The sequence below is a fragment of the Berghia stephanieae genome, chromosome 2, assembly GCF_034508935.2.
Source record: "Berghia stephanieae isolate SIO BIC M18660-M18661 chromosome 2, UCSD_Bste_1.3, whole genome shotgun sequence".
NCBI lineage: Eukaryota > Metazoa > Mollusca > Gastropoda > Nudibranchia > Aeolidiidae > Berghia > Berghia stephanieae.
The window spans coordinates 85,839,130-85,862,572 of NC_088361.1; the positions used below are offsets into that span (position 1 = coordinate 85,839,130).

Sequence of the window (23,443 nt, forward strand, 5' to 3'; positions counted from 1 at the left end):
AATAACTCGCACTTCAACTGAAGCTATACAGATCATACGAATCATATGACCAGAATCATGTGACAAATTAATATTTCTATTTGTAAACAATAGTGAGGGAAGAGTAACAGTAACACTATGAGCCACCAGTTTCCGACATTGGAGTTACACAACCATTCTTTCATTTTTATTTTGTATCGAAGTCACAGTAAATTAAGTGTATGTATGAGTAATAATAATAATAATAATAATAATAATAATAATAATAATAATAATAATGAATGAATTTATATAGCGCCTTAGATCCACAATGTGCTCAGACTCAGAGGCGCTTTACAATACAATGAATGCAAATAAAACACAATAATAATATATCGATAATTTAAGCATAAAATCTACCATATTGGAATAGAATTAATCAATTTTTAATTTAATTACCACGCACTGTGCTACAAGATGAAAATTTAGGATATCTATAACATGCAGGCCTAATAGATTTCCTAAAGAGATGTGTTTTGAGTATATTTTTAAAGTTTTCACATGTCGGACATTTTTTGAGGGATGAAGGCAGATGGTTCCATAAGACTGGTGCCGATTGGCTAAAAGATCTCTCACTAAAAGACGATCTACAGCGAGTACCATGTTAACACGACTCAATAGCATTTCATCATACTAAGTTTTTCACTCGTGGTGGTCTCTCCTCATCACCTACTCATATTTCTAACCGCCACGTCTCATCCTCAATCGCCTCAGTCTCAATCTCGACTCACAACACAAAAATAGGGAACTGATTCAAATCCTACTGGCACTGGGCACCTAAATCCAAGTTTACGATAGTATTTTTCTTTTTTTTTTTAAAAACCCTAGAGGTAAGTAGTGCTTTTATGAAAGGTAGCGTCAATTGCCAAGGACCTTGACAATTGTCAAATCGTCAATTGCCAAGGACCGTGTCAGTTCATCAACTACGCATGTGTACTTTTAACTGCCACGGAGTACCTTTAGTGTCACGAAGTGATGCATTGCCACAGAGTGATGCTATGTATTAATATTAATATTAATTAATACTCTCTTTTACTTTTACTCTTGTTTCTCTCTGTGTGTCGTTTTCTCTTTTTTTCCTCTATTACACACACACTCTCTCTCTCTCTGTCATTTTCTCTTTTCCCTCTCTGCCATTTTTTCCTCTGTGTATGTATTTCTCTGTCATTCCCCCCCCCCCCTCTCTCTCTCTTTCTCATATTTCCTCTTTTTGTTACGGACCTTGCCAGTTGGTAGATCATCAACTATTTACTATTAATGCCACGGATTGATCTTGTTGCACAAATGTTTTACGTTAATTATTCCGTATTAAGACGATGTGCAGTATATTTCCTTTAAAATAAAGGAAATCTTATTTTTCTTTTTTAATCTAGGACATCTTGGCAGGGATTTGCCACCTCGTCCTTCTGTTTTTTTTCCCCCGCTGAATCCGAAATCAACAGTAATTTTTGTTTGATATTATTTTAAATCATCTTGGAATTCGTGAAAAGACATAAAAATTAAAAACAAATGCCAACAAGTGTGGACTTGATCCTTTCCACAACGATTGACAAGGAATGAGTGAATGGCGAATGGAAGAAAAGAAAGTGACGGGGTTCGAGATTCGTATGCGCGCAAATCGAGGCTTGACTGAAATCACCACATGCAGCTGATTGAGGCCCGACTGAAATCACCACATGCGGCTGAAGAGTTCCAATTTGACTCCTTGGCAATTGATGAACCGTCAACTACCAAGGACTCACTCCTTGGCAATTGACACTTCCTTTATGAAATGGACAAACCATGAAGCTGTGTGAATGGCGGGAACAGAAGTGTTCTAAGTTACAACAAGTAACGTCGTAGGTCATAGGTCAAAAGACCTTTAAATACAAGCTAAATTACAGTGTCGTATAAGCAGATATAAATGGATAATAGTTTATACAAACAAAAGTTCAAATTATAGAAATTATAAGTTCACAATATGATAGATATATGTCAAGTTGGTGCATTGCAAAAAAAAAGCAAATCAAATTTCATTCATGGGAGTCGGAGGAATTGGTAATTCGGACTCGAGTCTGAATAGTCTCCCGTGGCTATTCAGACTCAAACCCCAATTTGCGTGAGCATACAGAGGGGAGGACGACACAATATGGGCAGTAGGCAGAGGGTGGAAGTGATAAAAAAGAGTTCAGAAGAAATTATGTTTTGCCCAAATCACACTGACTTAGCTCATACCCCTACTTTTGGAATGTAGGATTGTTGCCTGTCTCACACTATCAGAATATGTGATTTTTAGATTATTTATTTTTGTCCTGATTTTATTTGGACATTGTGTTATGTTGTTAGAAAAGCTTTTCATTTATACCACATTTACTTTGACTAACTTTTGTTACTGTTGAAGAGTTTTAACTCTTTTCTTTTTTACCTAATTTATATAGAGTAGATTCAGGCTTACCGGCCACACAAGTCTTATCCGTGGTCCTCTCAGAGAATGGAAGACTGCTGGCCAGAAATAAGACCAATGCTGTATAGTGATGTCGTAAAATGTAAAGCTCAAGTGGCCGGTTTCAGGTGAACCAGCTGATTCTGCACCCTAAGCAGTCTTATCCATATTCTCCACGCAAAATGTTATTGGTGACATTTTGGTACTACCGGCCACTTATAGAACTTTAAGGTCCAACCGGCCACCCATCTTGGGCAAACCGGCCACCCTTCACGGATGCTGAGAAACGCTGTTTCCTTTTGTTTATTTAATAGTTAAAACAGTTAAAGCAGATCCATAGGCTCAGTTGGTAAAATATCTGCCGGGTCATTGGTCAATTTAGGGTTTGATTCCAGCATTCCAAGGACTTTGAAGGACTTTGAAGGACTCTTTCCACAAATTGGCAGAATGTTTCCTTCCCCCAAGACGACTGCCATATATTTTCATAAGTAGCTAGACTAGATCTAGACATCTAGATAGATAAATAAACCTGTTTATGTTCATTTTCAACAGAGTAAGTCAAAATTAATTTATTCAAAACAATTAATAGGGTATATAATCATAACGCAATAGAATAACATGACACTTGCACAATTGACACACAAACGCGAAAACACTGATCTCCTTCTCACTCATCCCCAGTATCTTCTCTCTCTCTCTCTCTCTCTCTCTCTCTCTCTGCCAGTACATCCTCTGTGGTACCACCTCCCACACTTGCACCCAATCCATCCATCCAGGTCCCTATCACTTCCACAAAAATCACATCACGATATCCGTCTCAACGTCCGACCAGTCTCGTTGCAATTGAAGACGTTGCTGGGGGGGGGGGGGGGGGGGGGCTTGGTAATGTCAATGCCATTTGACATTAGTGTGTACGCACGGTGTGGAACCACCCAAGTATCTTTCCTTCTGATACCTGAGCACATTGTTCCCCAAGGGACATGGCTTTCTTCTCCCGCACCTCCCCCTTGTGTCGCTCCATAAATGCCTTGTACCAGTAGTATCCTGGCTTGTTGTTGGTGAAGGCGGTGTCTCTGCCTTCAGCATTTAGTATTATCTGCACCTCCAGGCGCAGCTGCTCCCTGTCCTTCCCTTCACCTGCCCTGGCACAGGCCACCATCCACTTAATTAGTTTTTTCTTCTCCTCAGCATCCAACACTGTTTGAGATACAGGGCATTTTCTGGCCATCTTGTCCATCAGTGTTGATCTCGGGACAGAGTAGGTCGCAGCGGCCTGGCGGACTGAAAGTTTTTTGGTGCGGATGGCATCAAGTGCAGCATCCACACTTGCTTGAGATTACTTTGATCTTGGTATCTTGGTGCCTGTAACAATGTGAAAAAATGAACTTTATTTAGATATTTGAACTTCATTTTCATAGACTGGCTAGTTTTCTTTACAATGGTGAACATAATATAATTTAATAATAATAATAATCATGATAAACATAGACCGGTCAACAGAAATACAAGGAAAGCATTGCAACAAATAATATTATAGACGTCTAGAATAATAATAAACAACTTAATCAACCCGGCCGGTTTCACTAATGGGGCTAAAATGAAGCCCGAACATTGCCAGACGATCTAACCACAATCAAACAATCCTAAAATAACATGCAGTGCAGTGGTTGAGCCGAAACTCCTTAATAAAGACATATAAATAGCTTAAATAGCAACTTCCTTCCACACTTTGCAACCCATAACAAAGAACGGGATACTTACATTTTGTGAGCAATATCTCGATGTAAACAAGTTTCTTTGCCTTCTCCTGGATTGCACAAACTGAAACGGCGAGAAAACGTCCCACGAGGCGTCTGCTTGGTTAGTAGAAATATGCACTGGAAACAAAACAAAACAATAGGAAATTCGACATCGAGTCTGGTTGCGGCTGGTTTGACCTGAATATGCTCTATATATGGACTTCAATTGATCCATGATTTTGTCTTTCTCGTCAAATAAAGCGGGTTTAGACCAAAGATTAAAATAAATATAGGATATTATGTTCTTTGTCTAGACTACCTGTTGACAGTTCCTAAAATTGTAATGATGATTATAATAAACTATACTGCCACAGGAGACTATTCAGACTGAGTCAGAATAATCTGTTGATTGCACATGCACATTATAATTAATAATAATAATGATGATAATAACAATAACAATAATAATGATGATAATAATAATAATAATAATAATAATAATAATAATAATAATAATAATAATAATAATAAGATAGATTAATTTAAAGTATTAAAAATATGTGCGTAACTATAACAACAAACATTATTTCTTTCTCAGTAAAACAAATTTTTAAAAAAAATGGTCCACAATGGGAATCAAACCCAGTATCTTCAAGATTATAGTCTGACAGCTTGTCCGCGACGCTTAGGAGTCACCTGACTGTTCATAACATTTAATAAGGTCTTTCTTTCTTGATTTTACTCAGGCCATCTCTTTGTTATAAATATGGTCTTATTACTGTAACAAAGCAATTATGATATTCCTCTTGGCACAGATCTTGTGATTGCATCTGGATGGGATTTTTGGATGGTCTCACATTAAACACTACTACATCTGTCCTCTGCATGAACTAAAGCTTTTGTCTTCCCTGTTTATCACTCATCTTTTAACTGTACCATCATACTTATTTGCATTGACATTGCACTGGCATCTCAAGTCGGAAAACCAACTTTTTGAAATTTTCCGACTGACTTTGTTTGGTATCTGGGACTTGATTTAAAAAAAAAAAGAAGAGATTCAAGCACTGGTTGTTTAAAAATAACTGTTAAAGGGAAGGTTGACGGATATGTATCCTTTCTATGATTTAAGAGTGGTACCATTTGCACTAAATAGTTTCATATATGCTCTTAAAACAAAACATTTTAGGCTTTTTTTTTTGTTAGCAAAGTGCATCCCAGGACCTAAAATTATTGCATGCGCTGTAAACTCCATGATCAAGAAAAGAGACTGTCAGAGACAGGAATGGGTTTTAATTAATGAATTCATGTGAGACATGGTTCAAATTACATTACTCATGACAGAAATCCTTAATTCTCTCTTTTTTCCCTGACACCCTCATTCCACCATCTGATGCTTTTATTAGTGTTTACTTCTTTACATGATTTTACGTTGCTTTTTTCAGATTCGTAACAGATGATCTAAATGGGATGAACAGTGGACAAAACTTTAGATTATCCACTGAACAAGTCTGTTCTGTTTGCCAATCACAATTTTTACATTTGATTTATCACCTTACTAAAAGGTAGAGTTTTTACTATTAAAAAAAAAAATGTTTCACTGTTTTGTGTTTTGGTTATGCCCCCCCCCCTCTCTCTCTCTCTCTCTCTCTCTCTCTCTCTCTCTCTCTCTCTCTCTCTCTCTCTCTCTCTCTCTCTCTCTCTCTCTCTCTCTCTCTCTCTCTCTCTCTCTCTCTCTCACCTTTCTGTTGTGTCCTGTTTACATACACTCACCATTCACGTTTATTAATTATTTTATGTAACTAATTTCAAGCTAATCACACTCTTCTTGATTTTTGTGAATAAGGTTATATCCTAACCTTGACCCACTTATTGAAACATTTAGATGTGGATAAAAGAAACGTTTATATTAAGTCTGGTGGAAAATACTTTATGATAAATAAGTGTTCTTATCCAAAGGTTAGCAGCGAACGACTCTGTCCATTTATTGCTATAGTAACCGGACTAAACTCCGGCTTCATGATCCTTATGGCTCTGAAGGACCATTTCCATGCACACTTGCGGGTCTGATATCTGAGGACAATCACGGGCTTGATTTAACATATTTGTAATGGAAAATATTTTATGTAAGTTTGAGAGTATTTTGCCATGACAACAATGAGTACATAACAATTTTGCCCATCAGACTTCAGATACCTATGTGGAAGTTGGGTGCTGTGGTAATCATTTTATTTTACATTTTTATCTTTTACCATACTTTTTGTCCAGTTGATATTATTATAATTCAGTAAGATAATTCTAAAAGAGACGTTTGTGTTTTTTTTATCAGAGGACAAAACCAATAATTTGAGAAATACAGAATCAATATGGCTGACTGTGAGAGCAACGGACATGTGCCTAATGGTGACCAGATTTCGGAGAGGAAGAAGACTGAAAGAGCATTGACAAATGTTCAACGGCTGTCATATGGAGTTGGTCATGTACTCAATGACTTAACAGCGTCGATGTGGTTCAGTTACTTGCTTGTATTTTTGCATCAGGTAAGGCCATACAGCTTTAGAAAATTATTATTTTTTTTTTTTTTTTAAATTCCTTTTTCTTCTTTCGGTGAGAGGAAATTAGAAAAGTTATTTATATATATAAATTGATATTATTGATATTCAGGTCTTTTAATACTTTGTGCAAAGTTGTGACTAATAAAACCAGCAATAGGTAAAAATCCATTTTGACTGAAACTGACCTATGACGTCTTTGTATTTTTGTTCTTTTGGGATTGATATTAAAGAAAAATAATATTATAGAATTATTTATCAATTCCATTGTCCACGATATATTTTCGTCTTTTTATTATGTCAGACTTCTAACTTGTGAATTTCTCTTTTTTTTCTCTCATGCAGGTCGTTCACTTTAATAACTTCCTGGCTGGAAATCTGGTTCTTATAGGCCAAGTAGCAGATGCAGTGTTTACTCCTTTTGTTGGGTTAGAGTCGGATCGAACCCGCACAGGATTCTGTGGCCTCGGAAAGAGAAAGTCATGGCATTTTGTAGGTAAGCTACAGAACGGAATGAAAGTATGGTGTAATTTATGTACATCATGAAGGTATTCATTATGCCTATTATTATTATTATTATTATTATTATTATTATTATTATTATTATTATTATTATTATTATTATTATTATTATTATTATTATTATATTTGGGTATTTTCATTGACAATAAATTGCAGTGGCATTTACAAACCTATGCTGTTATCTCTAAATTGAACAAAAGAATGTATTTATTCGGAAACTTTCAGAATGTGACATAGACAAAACGTTATGCACCCTTTTTTATAGATCCGTTTTGGAGACCGTTATTACTTTTTGTATTACAGCATGGTGTGGAAATGCCAGTATTTACGACATTAAGAAAATTGATCGGATAATTGATAAAGCCAGGAGTTATACTCACCCAATTTCCAATGTGGAAGAACTGTTGAAGAGATTTTGTCTAAGTAAAATGGAGAAAGTGATGAAGGATGACGATCACCCCCTTCACAAATATATTAATGTCTCCATGAGGAGCCGTTGCCTTATATCTATAAAAACAAAGACAACACGTCATCTTAATTAATTTTTGCCACATGGTGTTCTAATTTTTAATGCGCAACTGTGATTTAAATTAAATACTATCTTTTAAATATACACACACAAGTTCGGACTAAAGTCAAGAGGTATGGCCTATCTCAATTTATCAAATTAATATATAAAGTGATGCTATTGGTTCTTGGTTGTATATTTTTACATTTTTGTATATATATATATATATATGTATACATTCTCACCATAGATTCTCAACTTTGTGTTTATACATTTTTATGCATGCCACGTCTGTAAACGAATTTCCATTTTTTTTTTTTTTGGATGAATAAAGTATATTATTATTATTATTATTATTATTATTATTATTATTATTATTATTATTATTATTATTATTATTATTATTATTATTATTATTATTATTATTATTATTATCATTATTGTTATAAGGTTAGTGAAAACAGTGAACAGTTTTTGATAATTTAACACAAATTTTACTCAGTTACTTGATGCCTCTGTTTGCGTTGCTGCTGCCAATTTCTTTTCGTTTGGGCTCACTGAAACTGAAAATCACTTAATAAGTGTTGTTGTCAAATATTATACTGATAAAAAATGTAGAGAATCAATATTAGAAATGTTTCTTGTCTGTGATAATCGCAATTGGTAATAATAATAACTATTGAGGAAAAAATGAATAGACACAGCTTCAAAACAAAAACAAAAATGAATAAAGTAGGCGGAGTATTTCAGGCTCGAAACCCTTCCTCAACCAACATCAATAATGATTAAAACAGTAATGCTTCACGTTGCCGTTGTCAATAATACAGCAATATACTTTTCTTCATAAATGACCAGTCTTAATTAAATAAGCTATTCAATGAAAGTTATCAATTATATTCTTTTATTTTATTTTTCTGTTTTCAGGAACACTTTGTGTGTTGGCAAGTTTTCCTTTCATATTTCAGTTATGTATCTCCTGTGCCCACGCCCCTAATATAGCACAGTTTATCTACTTTGCTCCTTTTGTTGTAATATTTCAATTTGGATGGGCATCTACACAGATCAGTCACCTGTCGTACTCCTCAGAACTCACCCCATACAAACAAGAAAGAGTGACGTTGCAGTCAATCAGGTTTGTCAGTTAAAAGAGTTTAAAAAGTTGAAAGAGAAAAAAGGGTGTATTCTTTAGTTCATGATAGTTGTAGGACATTTACTTGATTATTCATGTGAACGATGAATAGATATCTGAAATATTTTTATTTCTTTAAAAGATGATATTCTCTAATTCTTGATAATTGTAGAAAATAGGTGATTATTCATATATGAACGATGAACAGATAAATGATATATTACATGTATATTATGATTTAAGGTGTTTCAATCAAATATTTAGAAATATTCACTCTGTTGAAATTTCTCCACATCCGTCAAGGGCTAACAAGGGCGTTAATTGTAGCTAATGTGCGTTGCTACAGTTTAACGATATGGACTTGGGCTCACAACATGACCTTGATTTGGTCTGAGGGTTCTGCTGGTGGTTAGCTTTCTTGACAGTGTGCCGACAGGGAAGGCTTTTTGCGCATGTTTCCTCTGTCCATCCAGCAGTGATTGGGAAGCGGGTCTGTTAAATCTGGTGGAAAGTGCATTGTAATAAATATGTGTTTACCAAATGGTAGCAAGAAATTGTTATTGTCTATTTAAAGTTACAGAAAACGAAAAAAAAAAAAAACTGGTTCTGAGGGGCTTGCAACTCTTAACGAATAACTATGGCTAAGTGTGCTTTGACTAGATTTTTAATAGAGGGAGAAGTACAAGACATGTTTAACATCTTGTCGTCTGTCTGTATTTACAATGATTTAATAACGTTTGTACTGATTTTATTATTGGCTGAAAAGGGTTTTGAACCCAGAACATTTCATGTTTAATATTTTGTTCTTTTTAAATTCTGTTATATTCTTTTGTCTGCATAATTTTTACATTAATCAAACTCTAGTTGCGTAGTATTCCTTTATGTCAATGTCCCTCTTAAGGGCTATTTTAGAATGTACCCTGCTCTAGCAGAATGAATTAGAATTACAAAAGGAAATAGAAGGCTGGTACTGGTACATTCCAGGAGGGGGGGGGTGTAATCATTTCCATTCTCAGAATTAAGGTTCTAGGGTCATTGGATAAGGTATTTTACGCACATTAACCCACTTAAGTATATCTGGCTATAGACCTTGTCATGTGTTCGCCTTGCAGGCGATGTGAATTGGGCAGAATGAAAATTTGGTACAGTGTTACCATTATTGAGGATCAAATGGATGGTGGTGTGAATTTGGTATATAATTTTTTTTAAAATTAAAAAGAAATAATTTTTTTAGCATTTATAAGTGCAATATCCACTAAACGTGCTCAAAGTGCTTCACAAGGCATCACTAGCCAACAGCAACCATTAACTTGGAGGACGAGACATGCTGCCTGTTAGGCAATATTACTTTTTTTTTCTGATAGAGACAACGAGGTTAACAGCCAGGTGATCATTTTACACCTAAGTACAGTAAGAGATTGTGAGTAAGGAGCCTTTACCAGTGGCTTAACCATGCACTGCTCAGAATAGGACTCAAACCATGGACCTTCCAATCTGAAGACGAGTTTCATACCACAAGACCACATGACCGCACTTTTGATGTTTATCATGATTTTATTTTTTTATTCATCATGATTCATATCCTTTTTATTTTCAGAAATTTTTTCACCATTTTTGCAAATATGTCAGTTTATGGGATTTTCTCCTTGTTGTTTCAATTTGGAGACGATGACACCACCGGTGGACATAGCAGCTCAACAAACAGTTCAATTATTGATGATAATCCTACAAAGGATCTCACCACTGCTGATGCACCGAAATTCAGGGTAGGTAAATCTTCTCCAAACATAAAACACCTCTAAAAAAAAAAAAGATTGCTGTCCAAGTATAAAAGAATATATTATGAGACTGATGGTCACTGTTTTATATTGAGGTGGATCTGATGATCAAAATTCAACTGCGAGTTAAACTTCTAAAATTTTTGTCTAAATAAGCGCATTATCGAATGAGGGTGGTGAGGGGGGGGGGGGGGGGGTCTTGATTGATCAATTGGTAGAGCACTTGCTTCACAAGCAAAGGGACTGAGATTAATCTCAGGTGCAGTCATATGACCTGCCTGTCCACCCAGCAAGGAATGGGTACTGGGGTCTGTTAGATATGGTGGAAAGTACTTTGCAATAGACAAGCATCCTATCCAATGGATAGCAAGCAATTGCTTGTGTCCATTTCATCATATTGAAACCGGGATAAGCTCCATCTCTATGAATCTGGTGGCCTGAAGGACTACTCTTTTTTATAGAGGAAAGTTAGTTTTGTATTTTGAACTTTAACATAAATCTTGAGTATCCATGTTGTGACGTATATCTCAACCTTTTTAATCTAGTCCATTTCAAGCTCATACCAGAACGAGGTCACCGGTCTCATATATGCTCCATACTAGCTTTGGACTACAACAAACTGAAAACTTCAAACGAGCAGATGATGAGAGATGCATTTTAATGCTATCATATTATCAATGGTGTTTTTAAAGTCAGATTGATAAAGTGCTCTAATTTTTTTGTTCTTACATATGTATTTCTGATTGTTTAATTCAATGAGTCTTCAATCCTTTTTTTTTGTGTGTTTTTTGTTTGTTTTTTGTTTTTTATGTGTGTGAGTTTTTTGGATTTTTTTCTTCTTTTTTTTTAAATTTTTTAATAATTTTTTTTTAACTTTGTCAATTTTTTAAAAAAATTTATTTATTTTATTTATTTTTTTTCAAGAGACTGATATTTTGATATTTTTTTTCACATTTTTCAGAACTTAGCGTTTATATGTCTTGGTATCGGGATCCTGTTCAACGTCATATTCTATGTTGGAACTTCTGGGGCTGATAAGAATGGCAGTTGTAAGCAAAAGAGTATTTCACAAAGTGTGGACGAAAGTAGGGCGGAGGAAGCGTTGTCTACAATTGAAATTTCTACATTGCATCATTCAAAAATGACATGGAAGGACTGGCTTCGAGAGCATCAGTTTTACCAGGTATTTGATAACAATGATGATGATGATGATAATTATTATAATAATAATAATTATTATTATTATTATTATTATTATTATTATTATTATTATTATTATTATTATTATTATTATTATTATTATTATTATTATTATTTATTATTAAAATTATTATCATTATTATTATTATTATTATTATTATTATTATTATTATTATTATTATTATTATTATTATTATTATTATTATTATGCACAATACTAATATTGATACTAGCAAGTAAATTATCTAACCACAATTCCAAAGACTATTTTCTTCTGTTGTGAGATCTCTCCATTGTCATAAAGAAATGTTTCAGTTACAAAACTATTTTGTTTATAAATGCAGCTATAGTGGTATGACACTCACTTTCGGGTCAGAAGGTCCTGAGTTCGAGCCGTGTTCGGTGCATAGTTGATTCCTTGGAAAAGGTTCTTTATTCACATTCTCTCACCATAGTCAGGTGTATAATGAGTACCTGGTCGTTAACAGTATTGTCTCTGTTGGGAAAAAATTGTAATATCGCCTATCAGGCGTCATGTCTTGTTCTACACGTTACATGTTGCTGTTGGTCAGGGACACCTTGTAAAGCGCTTTGAGCACATTAAATGGAACCGTTCTATATAAAAGCTCCAAGGTTTTTAAATAAATAAACTGTGGCAGTGACTTTCAAAACCTGGGAAGTGACACTACACCCAGATAAAAATAAATTGACACTCTCATTCAATCTATTGGACACCTAGAAATATGCAGGGAAAAGCTGAACTTATAGAACACTCAAGGTATTGTTCTGTAAGGCAAAGAAGGCAATATCAATTTTTTTCTGAATAATGAGAATGAGACTTAGAAAGATGTTGAGTGAATGCAGTATCTACCAAAATCAGTCCCTTGATTGGTGGACAGAGTAAATTACATAAACTTTTCCACACAGGACTGATATCTCAGGGTTGTAGCTTGTTGTTTTAATGAATTGTGTGATTTTGTGAGTTTTGTTCACTCATAGAAACCATCGAGCCCTTAAAAAAATAGTGTTTACAATTACATGTGTGCTATCCTCATAATAGAGTACACCGTGTTGGACACAACTGAGGGACAGAATCAGTTTTTGTATTGATTCCAGTTTGTTTTCTGTATATCATCCTTATTTCCCTCAATAGATTGCTATTTTGTATATGGCCACGAGGTTGTACATCAATATTAACCAAGTATATTTGTCGATGTACCTAACAGAGACAGTACAATTGAACAAGGTAGGTGGAAAAACTTTTTCACTCAGTTCCAAAAGGCCCATGGAGTCAAAGTTTATCATGTTACTTTACGCCTGAAACGGACAATAACTAATTGCTTACTTGCTGCTACCGTTTGCAGAGCTGCCAACCCCATCTGATGAGAATGTGTACAATGGGACCTCAAAATAGGGGAGATTTCATAAGAATGGGTAAAATCCTGAAATCGACGGAAACTAACCATTGTGAAAGTAAGAGGAAGGTATAATTACATAAAGTCACACCGCACAAGCTCAATTGCAGCAACAATGATGTTCCCAAGACTATAATCCAATCCTTTCAGAATTCTACCTCCCAGCATGAAGATTATAATTGGTCAAAAAATACATGAATATCCACTTGGTCACCAAGGTTTCTCAATAGGCTAGTAATAATATGAATAACAGCATAACACAACATCCAATGAAGAGCTATATATACATACACTGAAAATGGGTACAATCTAGGGGGAAATGCTTACAAGCGTACAATCGCTGAAAATGCGGACAATTCCGCATTTTTTGGGGTAGGTTGGCAGCTCTGCGTTTGGATAGAACATTGCAAAGTACTTTTTATCAGATCTAACCGGCCCAGCTACGTGGGATCACCAGGGATCAATCTCAGTTCCTTTGCATGTAAAACGAGTGATCTACCAACTGTGCTATTAGGACCCCTTGTTATTTAATATTACAGTTCATTTTTCTTCATCTTTATTCATTTGTGTCTTTCAGTGTTAAGAGACAACAAATAATCACTATCAGTCTGACATTTTTTTCTTTACATTTTTTATATGTACCCTATCTCTCTCTCAATATGCAACTTAATAAGCAATGGAAAAACTATGAAACAAGTTCAGGCATTTAAATATCTTGGATACATAATAACTTCAGATGGCAGACGCAACACAGAAATAAAACGAAGAATTGCAATATCTAAAGATAGTTTTAATAAAATGAGTCAAATTTTTAAAAACCACAATATCTCAATGACAACAAAACATAGGGTTTTGAAGGCCTACGTATGGTCAGTATTATTATATGGCTGCGAAAGCTGGACAATTACAGAAGCCATAGAAAGAAACTGGAGGCAGCAGAAATGTAGTTTCTTAGAAGGATGTTAAGAATCTCATGGACAGAGAAGAAAACTAATGAAGAAGTATTAGAGCAAGCTGAAACTAAAAGGCTATTAATTCGTACAATAAGAAAAGACAAATGCAATTTTTAGGGCACCTAAATCGACATAAATGTATTGAACATCTTGCTCTCACAGGAAAGATAGAAGGTAAAAAGAGTAAAGGTAGACCAAGAAAAACATATTTGAATAGTTTGAACAGCTGGGTGACAAAGAAAGAGAAGAGTAATATTAGTTTTCTGAGGTTATCTGATCAGAGAGATGAATGGCGTATCATGATCACCGATGTCTGGCACAGACTTGGTACTTGAAGAAGAAGAATCTCTCTCTCTCTCTCTCTCTCTCTCTCTCTCTCTCTCTCTCTCTCTCTATATATATATATATATATATATATATATATATATATTATTTTAATATTTACCGCAATGTTGGAGTCAGTCTACATCGATGTTTCAGGCCTTTTCAGCCATCGTCAGGACTGTGTGTTACATGAGTTTGGTTTGTTGTGTGTTGTTGCTTGTTGGAGTGGTTCCGTAGATTTGTAGTTGATTAATAAGTGCTTCCGGCGATGTGGACAACTATTGTACATCTCCTTTTTCGTGTTGAGTGTGGGGTGTTTAATTATAGTATATTTCTCTTCCAGGCGTAAGCTACATTGTTTTGATGATGGTGTGTATCCATCGAATAGTGCTCGAGATGTAGCAATGGAGTGAATTATTATTGTAATATTTACCACGATGTAGACTGACTCCAACATCGTGGTAAATATTACAATATAATTTATTCTTTTAAAGAAATAATGTTATTTTTGTGTTTTCATTTTTCAGATCTACATTGCCATTATTCCACTTTTCACCAATTCATCCAGTTTTCTCACATCAATTCTTGCTCCATTTATCAACAAAATCTTTGGAAGAAAGGTAAGATTTATTGATACATAAAAAGAAACTATCCCTCTTTAAATTACCAAGAATTTTGAATGTAAGATAAGAATGTTGAGACATGTTAAACATTTATTTTAATTTGTGCAATTTTTTCTTTCTGAATTTAAATCAACTTTATACTTTTTGAAAATGAAATATATAGATATCTAATGATAAGTTGAAAAAAAAAAATCTGACTCTGACGGAGAAAATATACAACTAAGAATTTTAAACATTTTCTTAACTTCCAAGCTTTTGTGGTATCTGAGGTCCAATATTTATAAAATTAGATATTGTCTTTTCCAGTTGACCTATTTTATAGGTGTGCTGTTTGGTGCTGGTGCTAGCATTTGGATGCATTTTATTGGTAAACAAAGTCATGAAGTTTACGGTGCAACGGTGCTACTTGGTATTGCTGGCTCTATCCTTCTCATCACATCTCTCTCAATGACGTCTGACCTCATTTCCAGCAATACAGTAAGTTTTGTTCTTTTTTCTTTAGTCTGTGAATATATTGTTTCAGAAAGTGTTGCCATGATTGTTGCAAGGGACGTAATTGATTGATTGTTTGAATCCAGAGTTGACTGAATTGATGCTATTCACTTAGGCAAAATACTCGTAACATATTCCAGACAAACATAACGTACCAACACAGAACTATACGTAACCTTAAACGTTTAAAATCTGATAGATAGAATTTAGTGAGAACTACTCAGATGGCTGTCTAAAAGAATTAACAAAGAGCTGAGTGATATCAATTTCATTCCTTCTATACCGTCCAGGTTGTTAGGTTTTCTGACCTCATGTGATCTTCCAACCAAGGATTCAAACTTGTCACTATCAAACTAGTGGATGAGGAGGAAACAGAAAATATAACTACCTGAGGGGTATTCAATCAACTCCGTACTGATCGGTTACGTCTCTAGCTACAATGGTGGGACGTAACAAAAGTTTGTGAAAATTGATTATAAGGGTTAAACCCAAAGAACTTAAGAATCGAGTATATCAACACAAGAAAAAAGAATGTTGATGCCTTTGATGCTTTTACTAATGATGATAAGAGTTAAAGGCAGTTAATGGCTAGGTACTTATTCAGCAGCTGAGTATGGTGATAGTTTGTTCGTAAAGAGCTTTTTCCAAGGACTGCACTGCTCAGAGTAGGACCCAAACAAGGGACCTGCTGGTTGGAAGATGAGTTTCATACCACTAGACCACAAAGCCACATTTTTACACATACTGACAAAAAATATTTTAATTGAATTAACTTCAATGATAGAATTTTACCTTATGAATGTAGTTTACAATGTATAATTAATATTTCACTATGGTTAAGGATTGTTACAATTTAAGGTTTCTCTTCTGTTCCCCAGGAGAGTGGAGCTTTTGTTTTTGGTGCCATGAGTTTTACTGACAAGCTCTCCAATGGAGTCGCTATTCTTGTTATTCAAAAATTTCATCCTTGTGTGTAAGTATCTTATCAGTCAACTATTTATATGACAACTTTCTTTTGCCATAAGTAACAGAGAAAAAATGACACATCATGAAATATCTGTTTTATAAATCATTTTTATTTTGCTTTATTCCTTTCTTTAATAATACTAACATTTTTGCTATCTTCTCTTTGCTTTTTATGAGATTGAAACTATTTGCAATGGACAATGATATAACTGCATTTAAGAGGGCATATTCTTTGAAATTCCAAACATTCATAATTTCAAATTGACTTGGGTCATTTGCATGTATATCACTTAAGTCTCATGCGGAGTGAAAAAAAAATAACAAACAAACAACGAAACTAACTTAAAAAACAACGTTTATGTTTAAAATTTTTGGTTTTGTTTTGTTTTTTCTTTTTGTTTAAAACTTCTTGATTTATATCAGCAACATTATTTTATCTCTTGATTTTTGGACATCTCAAAGACTCTACTAATCTTTTTTTAATATACAACATTAGAATGTTATGACAAGTTTTGATTATTCTATATGTTGACCCTACCTATATTTTTTTAATGTTCAAACGAGCTGCACATGAGTTTGATGTGTAAATGAAAAATACATTGGAACAGAGATGCCAACTATTCTAAAATTACGAGTTCATGATAGGATCATGGTGTCAATATAAAAAATATGAAAATCTTCGAAAATTGTGTAATTTTGGCAAGCGCCATTTTCTTTGTAATAATATGAGATTAAGAGTGTCTATATAGTGTTATGACACTGTGAGAGTTGTGCAGTTTTATTCATGAAATGGGGACTCCACTAGATTGCAATTTTTTTTTTTGGACATTACACATTTTTTGCCTCCCAAATTACACAGTTCTGATTCTTAAGGTTGACATCTCTGTTGGAAGTATAAAATAATTTGTTGATGTAAAAAATTAAGACGAGAATCATATAAATAACTTTAGTGAATTTTAGACCATTAATACTGCAATTATATGTTGATTAGTGAAACAGAGCATTTGCAATTCAATAGTAAAATAGTCGCTTATTTTCTGACTATTCATTTCAAACTAAAATAATCTTTCAATGCATAGATCTTTTAAACATCCGTAAGTATAGGAAATTTTCTCCTGCTTTTCCCATTACTGCTTTTGATAGATGGATAAAGGAAACTAATGAGTAACAAAGGATGGATATGTTCAACGAAGCTAGGGTGGTGGGGATGGTGTGTGTGTGTGTGGGGGGGGGGGGGGTGGGTCTAGGTGAAGGATGGTTGGAGACCATGGGAATACGAAACAGTATGGGATAGGCCACGGGTCATGGCTTTAATTGCCTTGTGTCCTGGAGCAAGCTCAGAAAATATTAAATCCTGTTTTAAAATCCACAAATAAGAGAATATAAAACCTCCAGAAAAACTTGAATTATTATATAGCACAATAAACGTGCTCAAAGCGCTTTACAAGGGACCGCTAGCCAACAGGACAGACACAGCACTTTTATATAGCCAGGTATTCATTTTACACCTAATTATGATGAGAAAATGTGAGTAAAGAGCCTTTTGCAAGGAAGCAACTGTGCCACTCAGAGTGGGTCTCGAAGCCTGGACCGTCCAGTCCAAAGGCAAGATTCAAACCACTAGACAACATTATCGCAATTTACATTTACCTTGATTGATTTAAAGAAAGAATAACACAAATGACAAGTTCATACACGCTTTTTATTTTCTCTTATTGGCTCAAGCTCTTTAATTTGGTGTTGCTGATGGAAGTATTTTTAAAGAAATATTGTAAGTCAGACATAGTATTATGAAATGTAAGAATTAGGGAGGGGGGGGGGGGGCGGAAGGGGAGTTAAATATTTTGTTGTTGTTGTTTCTCTATTGACCATTGAATCTCTATTTCCTTTATCCATTTTTATCACTTTGCTTCAGGCTGGCGTGCTATTTGTATAAAATCCATTGATTAAAACATTGCGTCTTGTTATTGAATGCTAAATAAATCTTTGAACTTATTCTTGTATGAGATTTTATTTGATGTCAAGCCTATAAATGATTTACGATATTAAAATGTTATAGTGACTTATTTAAAAATGGACAGACAGTTTTGAATATTGAGATATCTTTCCAAAGTCTTAAAGCTTACTGCCGACTTCTTTCATCTCAGTCAAAGCTTTGATCCAGTGAAAGAAATGTATAACTACTTCAATCGGGTTATAGAAATTTATAATTACTTTGATCAAGTTAAAGAAATAGAGAAATATATAATTACTTTGATCAAGTAAAAGAAATTCACTATTACTAATATCGAGTGAAAGGAATTTACATTATTTTTGTTAGAGTAAAAGAAATTTACAATCTATTCGATTGAGTAAAAGAAATTTACAATCACTAAGATAGATTTTAAAAATTTACAATATTTTTGATCGAGTAAAAGAAATTTACAATCTCTTCGATTGAGTAAAAGAAATTTACATTCTCTTCGATTGAGTAAAAGAAATTTACATTCTCTTCGGTTGGGTATGAGACATTTACAATCACTAAAAATTTACCATCACTTTGATTAGGTGAATGACATTTACAATTACTTTATTTACACTGAGTGAAAGGTTTTCTATGATTTATGTATAATCTTGCATTGCCAACTCATGGACTTCATTACTTACAAAGACTTAAAGCTTACAATTCTGTAATGATGATAAACAAATATCATGCATGAAATGATTCATTCATATTTCAAGACGTATTTGAGCCAAGGTGCCAATTTTTTTTTCTCAAAATAAAAGTGACATAATAGTCCATTCATGTTGCTATTTGTGTAGCAAAAACCCTGTACTTCATGAATCAAAGGCCCTTTAGATAACTTTAAGGTCTAACGCAGCATAATATCGTCAGCAATACCTATAGGTTGCTGGTGTCACCTGTGACCGGTGACACCAAAATGAGACAAAAACTCAATAACCGAATGATTTTTGTTGAGTATCAAACTTTATTTAGTAAGTTATAGACAAAAAGACACAATCAACAACAATCATAGTACAATAATATTACCAACTATTGGAGAAAATGTTGCTTTTTGGTGTCATCGGTCACAAGCAACATAGAATGCAAATATATTATTTCATAAAAATGTTTGTACATTAACAACAACAACAATATTGCATATGCTTATTACCAGCAATGTTCAGAAACTTTTGGAATAAAATGTTGGGAAATAATGTGACCAAAACATATCTTTTTTAGCGACATTGTGTCACTTGTGACATTAGACCGATGACACCATTACTTATGTCACAAGCAATACCAAATTGCAATTTCGACAATATATCATTAATTTCAGTCAAACCAGTGTAATAACCACAGTTAAATATGGAATATGATAATATTTCAGAAACTAAAGACTTCAAAAATAAACATATACATGGAAATTAGAGCATCTGAATGTTACTTGTGACATAACACCGGTGACACCATTACTTATGTCACAAGCAACACCAAATCACACTTTCTTCCATAATATATCATTATTTTCAGTCAAAAAAGCACAATAACCTACTCTAAAATGAAATTCAATATTATTTTAAGAAACTAAATACTTCTAAATTGGAAATATACTTAGAAATTAGTAATACCATTGTTGCTATTACTTTGGTCAAAATCGGCACTAGAACGCAATTTTGTCTCAATAAATCAAGAATAGCAACTGAACACATGTAATATAGCCTGTTAAAATGTAATTCAATGACATTTCAAGCTTTGAAGAACATGAAAACAGAAATACATTAGAAACTTCAAACTTAAGTGTCACCTGTGACATTTTAAGCAATGACACCAATGGTCACAAAAAGTACCAGAAGTCACATAAACACTAGATAAATATCAGCCATGGTAATGAATTCATGCAACCATAGCGTAACATCCGCCCTACTGCTCAAATCTGCTAGTTTGTAGTAATTTAGTGTGTTAATAGTAAATCAAATCAAATTTTTTGACAACCCTTCTATTTATCTGGATTCGTCAAAAGCTTGAGTTTTGTCTTTTTCTTGATTGATACAACCCTGAAACATAAAAAATTAGAATTACAAGGAAATAATTAATTGTGTCAAAATCACAGTCTTATGTGAGATGTCATAATATCATATTTGTAAATAGAATAACAGCTGAAAACATACTTTTTTGGTGGCACTTTGTAATATCCAATATAAAGTGTTGCTTCTGACAATGTAAAATAGCGATGACACCAAAGTTCAACTTACCTTTTCTCCCTGGAGCCACGCTGGAAAGGCAAATGAAAGTGCTGCACTTCAAAGACTGGTAAGAAGGGTGGATCAAAATTGCGAATCGCCATTTAACGAAACAAACTTCCACGTGTTCACGCATGTCGTGTTGCTTGTGACAAATGACACCAAAACCAATAAACCTCAATATCGGTATACATTTACTCCAAGATTTGAGTTCAGATAGTAAATCTATGCTTTTTTCTCATAATAAAACATTTTATAAACATTAAACATGAGCTTTAAAGTTTCGTGTCGAGTCTTAGTATTGTGCTGTGTTTGATGACACCAAGGGTCACAAATAACACCAACTTTTTAAGAACTCTATATGAAACTTATTCAGATATGTAATATACTGCAATTGCGTTTAAAAGTAAATTTTGACTTTATACTATCAGTCAAATTTCAATCACGTGTGCTAAAACATCACATTTAATTTCTACATGATTTCTAAACAGGTGATGCGTTGACCTCGTTTTAAGCACATGCCAAACAGCATTCAAATTTCACTTTCAAGTTGTTTATTTCATATTCTGTTGAACAGAGTATGTTGAGCTATCTCATTTTATCTCTGCTTCATATTATCAATTGATTACAAGCATTAACCCAATGAAAAAAAGCCCATGATTAAGTAAAAATCAAATTTCCTTAACACTGGTATCAGGCGGGCACCTTTTGACCTTGGCTCATTTATAAAAAGAAACTGTCAGCATTGCCTAGTGATATATATGCCACAGGTTTATCTTACCAGGGGTCCCGATAGCTTAGTTGGAAAAGTACTCGCTTCACAAGCAAAGGGACTGAGATTGATTTCGAGTGAAGTTTAGATTTTATTTTTCTGACTACCCCTGACTTTTTTATCAATGATTGGGTAGCTGGGTCTTTTTGATCTGGTGGAAAGTACTTTGCGATAGACAAGCATCCTATTCAAAGGGTAGTAAACAATTGTTATTGTCCCTTTCATGCTATAGAAGGCAAGATCAAATCCAGCTCCATGGGCCTAATGGCAGTGAAAGACTTTTTTAAAAATCTAACCAGTAATGACAACTGAGTTTTATTTTGCTGAAAAAATATATTTTAAGTCATCATTAAAGCAGTGATCGATTGGACCCAAGTTTGCATGGCATGTCATATACGTGTTGAGAATGTTTTAAATCCAAACCTGATGATGCCCCTGCTTCATTTGATTTCAACTTTACCAAATTATAGACCTGCCTGAAAACTGTTGTCAGAATTTTTTTCCTCGTCAACTTTACATAAAGCAAAGCTCAAGCTAGCACAAATATTAACTTGGATACCTTAGTTTTAGTTATTATAAAGACGCTTAGCTTTGAGGTATCAATTTATAAATGCTTTGCAGTTTAAAATGGCATCCTATTGTTGGACACATTTTATAGGCATGGATAATAACGCAAGGCCTCGATTTATAAAACAAATCCTGGTTGTCAATTTTATTAGTCATTTGTTTGAAAAATTACAGCATTCCCATTCTTGCCAAGATTGTTACAAGATCTGAGTCAATATGTTTCAAGTGCATCTCCTACTTACTGATTACTTCGGTTCATTCACGACTTTATTATTTAAAATTACTTCATAAGCACTGAGAAAAATGGTTTCTTTGTTTCTTCTTCTTCTTCTTCTTCTTCTTCTTCTTCTTCTTCTTCTTCTTCTTCTTCTTCTTCTTCTTCTTCTTCTTCTTTTTTTTTTTTTTTTTTCTTCTTCTTCTTCTTCTTCTTCTTCTTCTTCTTCTTCTTCTTCTTCTTCTTCTTCTTCTTCTTTGCATTCGCTGTTTTCTTTGCCAGCTCATGGGTCATATTATACTTACTATGACTTAATATTTTTGCAATTCTGATATTGCTCCGGTCTATCTAAGTGACTTGGTTTAATCTTATCCTTTTATTTAAGGCCATACGTGGAGTGTCTACTTTGTGGACCTAGTCTCTTTTTGGTTCAGGATTCCCTTGCCCTTCATCTTTGCGATTATCAATAGAGAAGGGATTCTGTTCATCAAGCATCTTAATCTTAAGACTTATTCTCTTGGAAAATCTTGGAACAGATAGTTCTATTGTGTCTTGCTTACCTCGAGATGTTATTATTAGTAACTTAAGTTGGTATTGTCATTTATTTCTTCCTTTTTAAAAAAAATTCTTGCTGTGTAGTCTATTTTCTCTCTCGTGTGCCTGCTGTTGTTGTTGTTAAGCTGTTATACAATCATAAAGGGCTCATATGGGGATAGGCGCATTATAAAATCTTTACTTCATTGCATTTCAATTTCAATTTTCTCATAGCAACCTCTGGGCTCACCTTTGTTAACAACAATAATCAGTGGTTCTGAGTCTGTTTCTATTCAAAGAAGGCAAAGGCTGTGTAAATCATGATTATCCCAGTGATTTCTTGTATCCCTCTGAATATTTGTTGTGTTTGATCTAACTTCCTTCTTATGGTGTAGTCTTTTCATTATTATTTGCTTCATTGGCTCTTTTTTTTGTTTTGGTCTCTTTTGGTTTAAGTGTTTGTATCCTTTTCAATATCAGTGGTAAATCAGACA

General features: G+C 34.0%; 1 protein-coding gene across 2 annotated transcripts in view; it reads left to right on the forward strand.

Moving 5' to 3' along the window:
• LOC144965716 (major facilitator superfamily domain-containing protein 12-like) overlaps nucleotides 1-23,443 on the forward strand; it is a 40,262-nt gene that overhangs the window by 6,632 nt on the left and 10,187 nt on the right. The window contains exons 1-11 of one of the 2 annotated variants that reach the window (XM_078901334.1): nucleotides 80-198; nucleotides 5,622-5,741; nucleotides 6,506-6,716; nucleotides 7,074-7,224; nucleotides 8,683-8,890; nucleotides 10,485-10,653; nucleotides 11,627-11,848; nucleotides 13,019-13,111; nucleotides 15,085-15,177; nucleotides 15,487-15,657; nucleotides 16,551-16,645. In XM_078901334.1, coding sequence (XP_078757460.1) covers nucleotides 6,543-6,716; nucleotides 7,074-7,224; nucleotides 8,683-8,890; nucleotides 10,485-10,653; nucleotides 11,627-11,848; nucleotides 13,019-13,111; nucleotides 15,085-15,177; nucleotides 15,487-15,657; nucleotides 16,551-16,645 — 1,376 coding nt within the window. In that variant the 5' untranslated portion in view covers nucleotides 80-198; nucleotides 5,622-5,741; nucleotides 6,506-6,542. Of the gene's footprint in view, nucleotides 1-79; nucleotides 199-5,621; nucleotides 5,742-6,505; nucleotides 6,717-7,073; nucleotides 7,225-8,682; nucleotides 8,891-10,484; nucleotides 10,654-11,626; nucleotides 11,849-13,018; nucleotides 13,112-15,084; nucleotides 15,178-15,486; nucleotides 15,658-16,550; nucleotides 16,646-23,443 lie in introns of those variants that run through there. The other variant, XM_078901335.1, reaches the window with a different exon arrangement.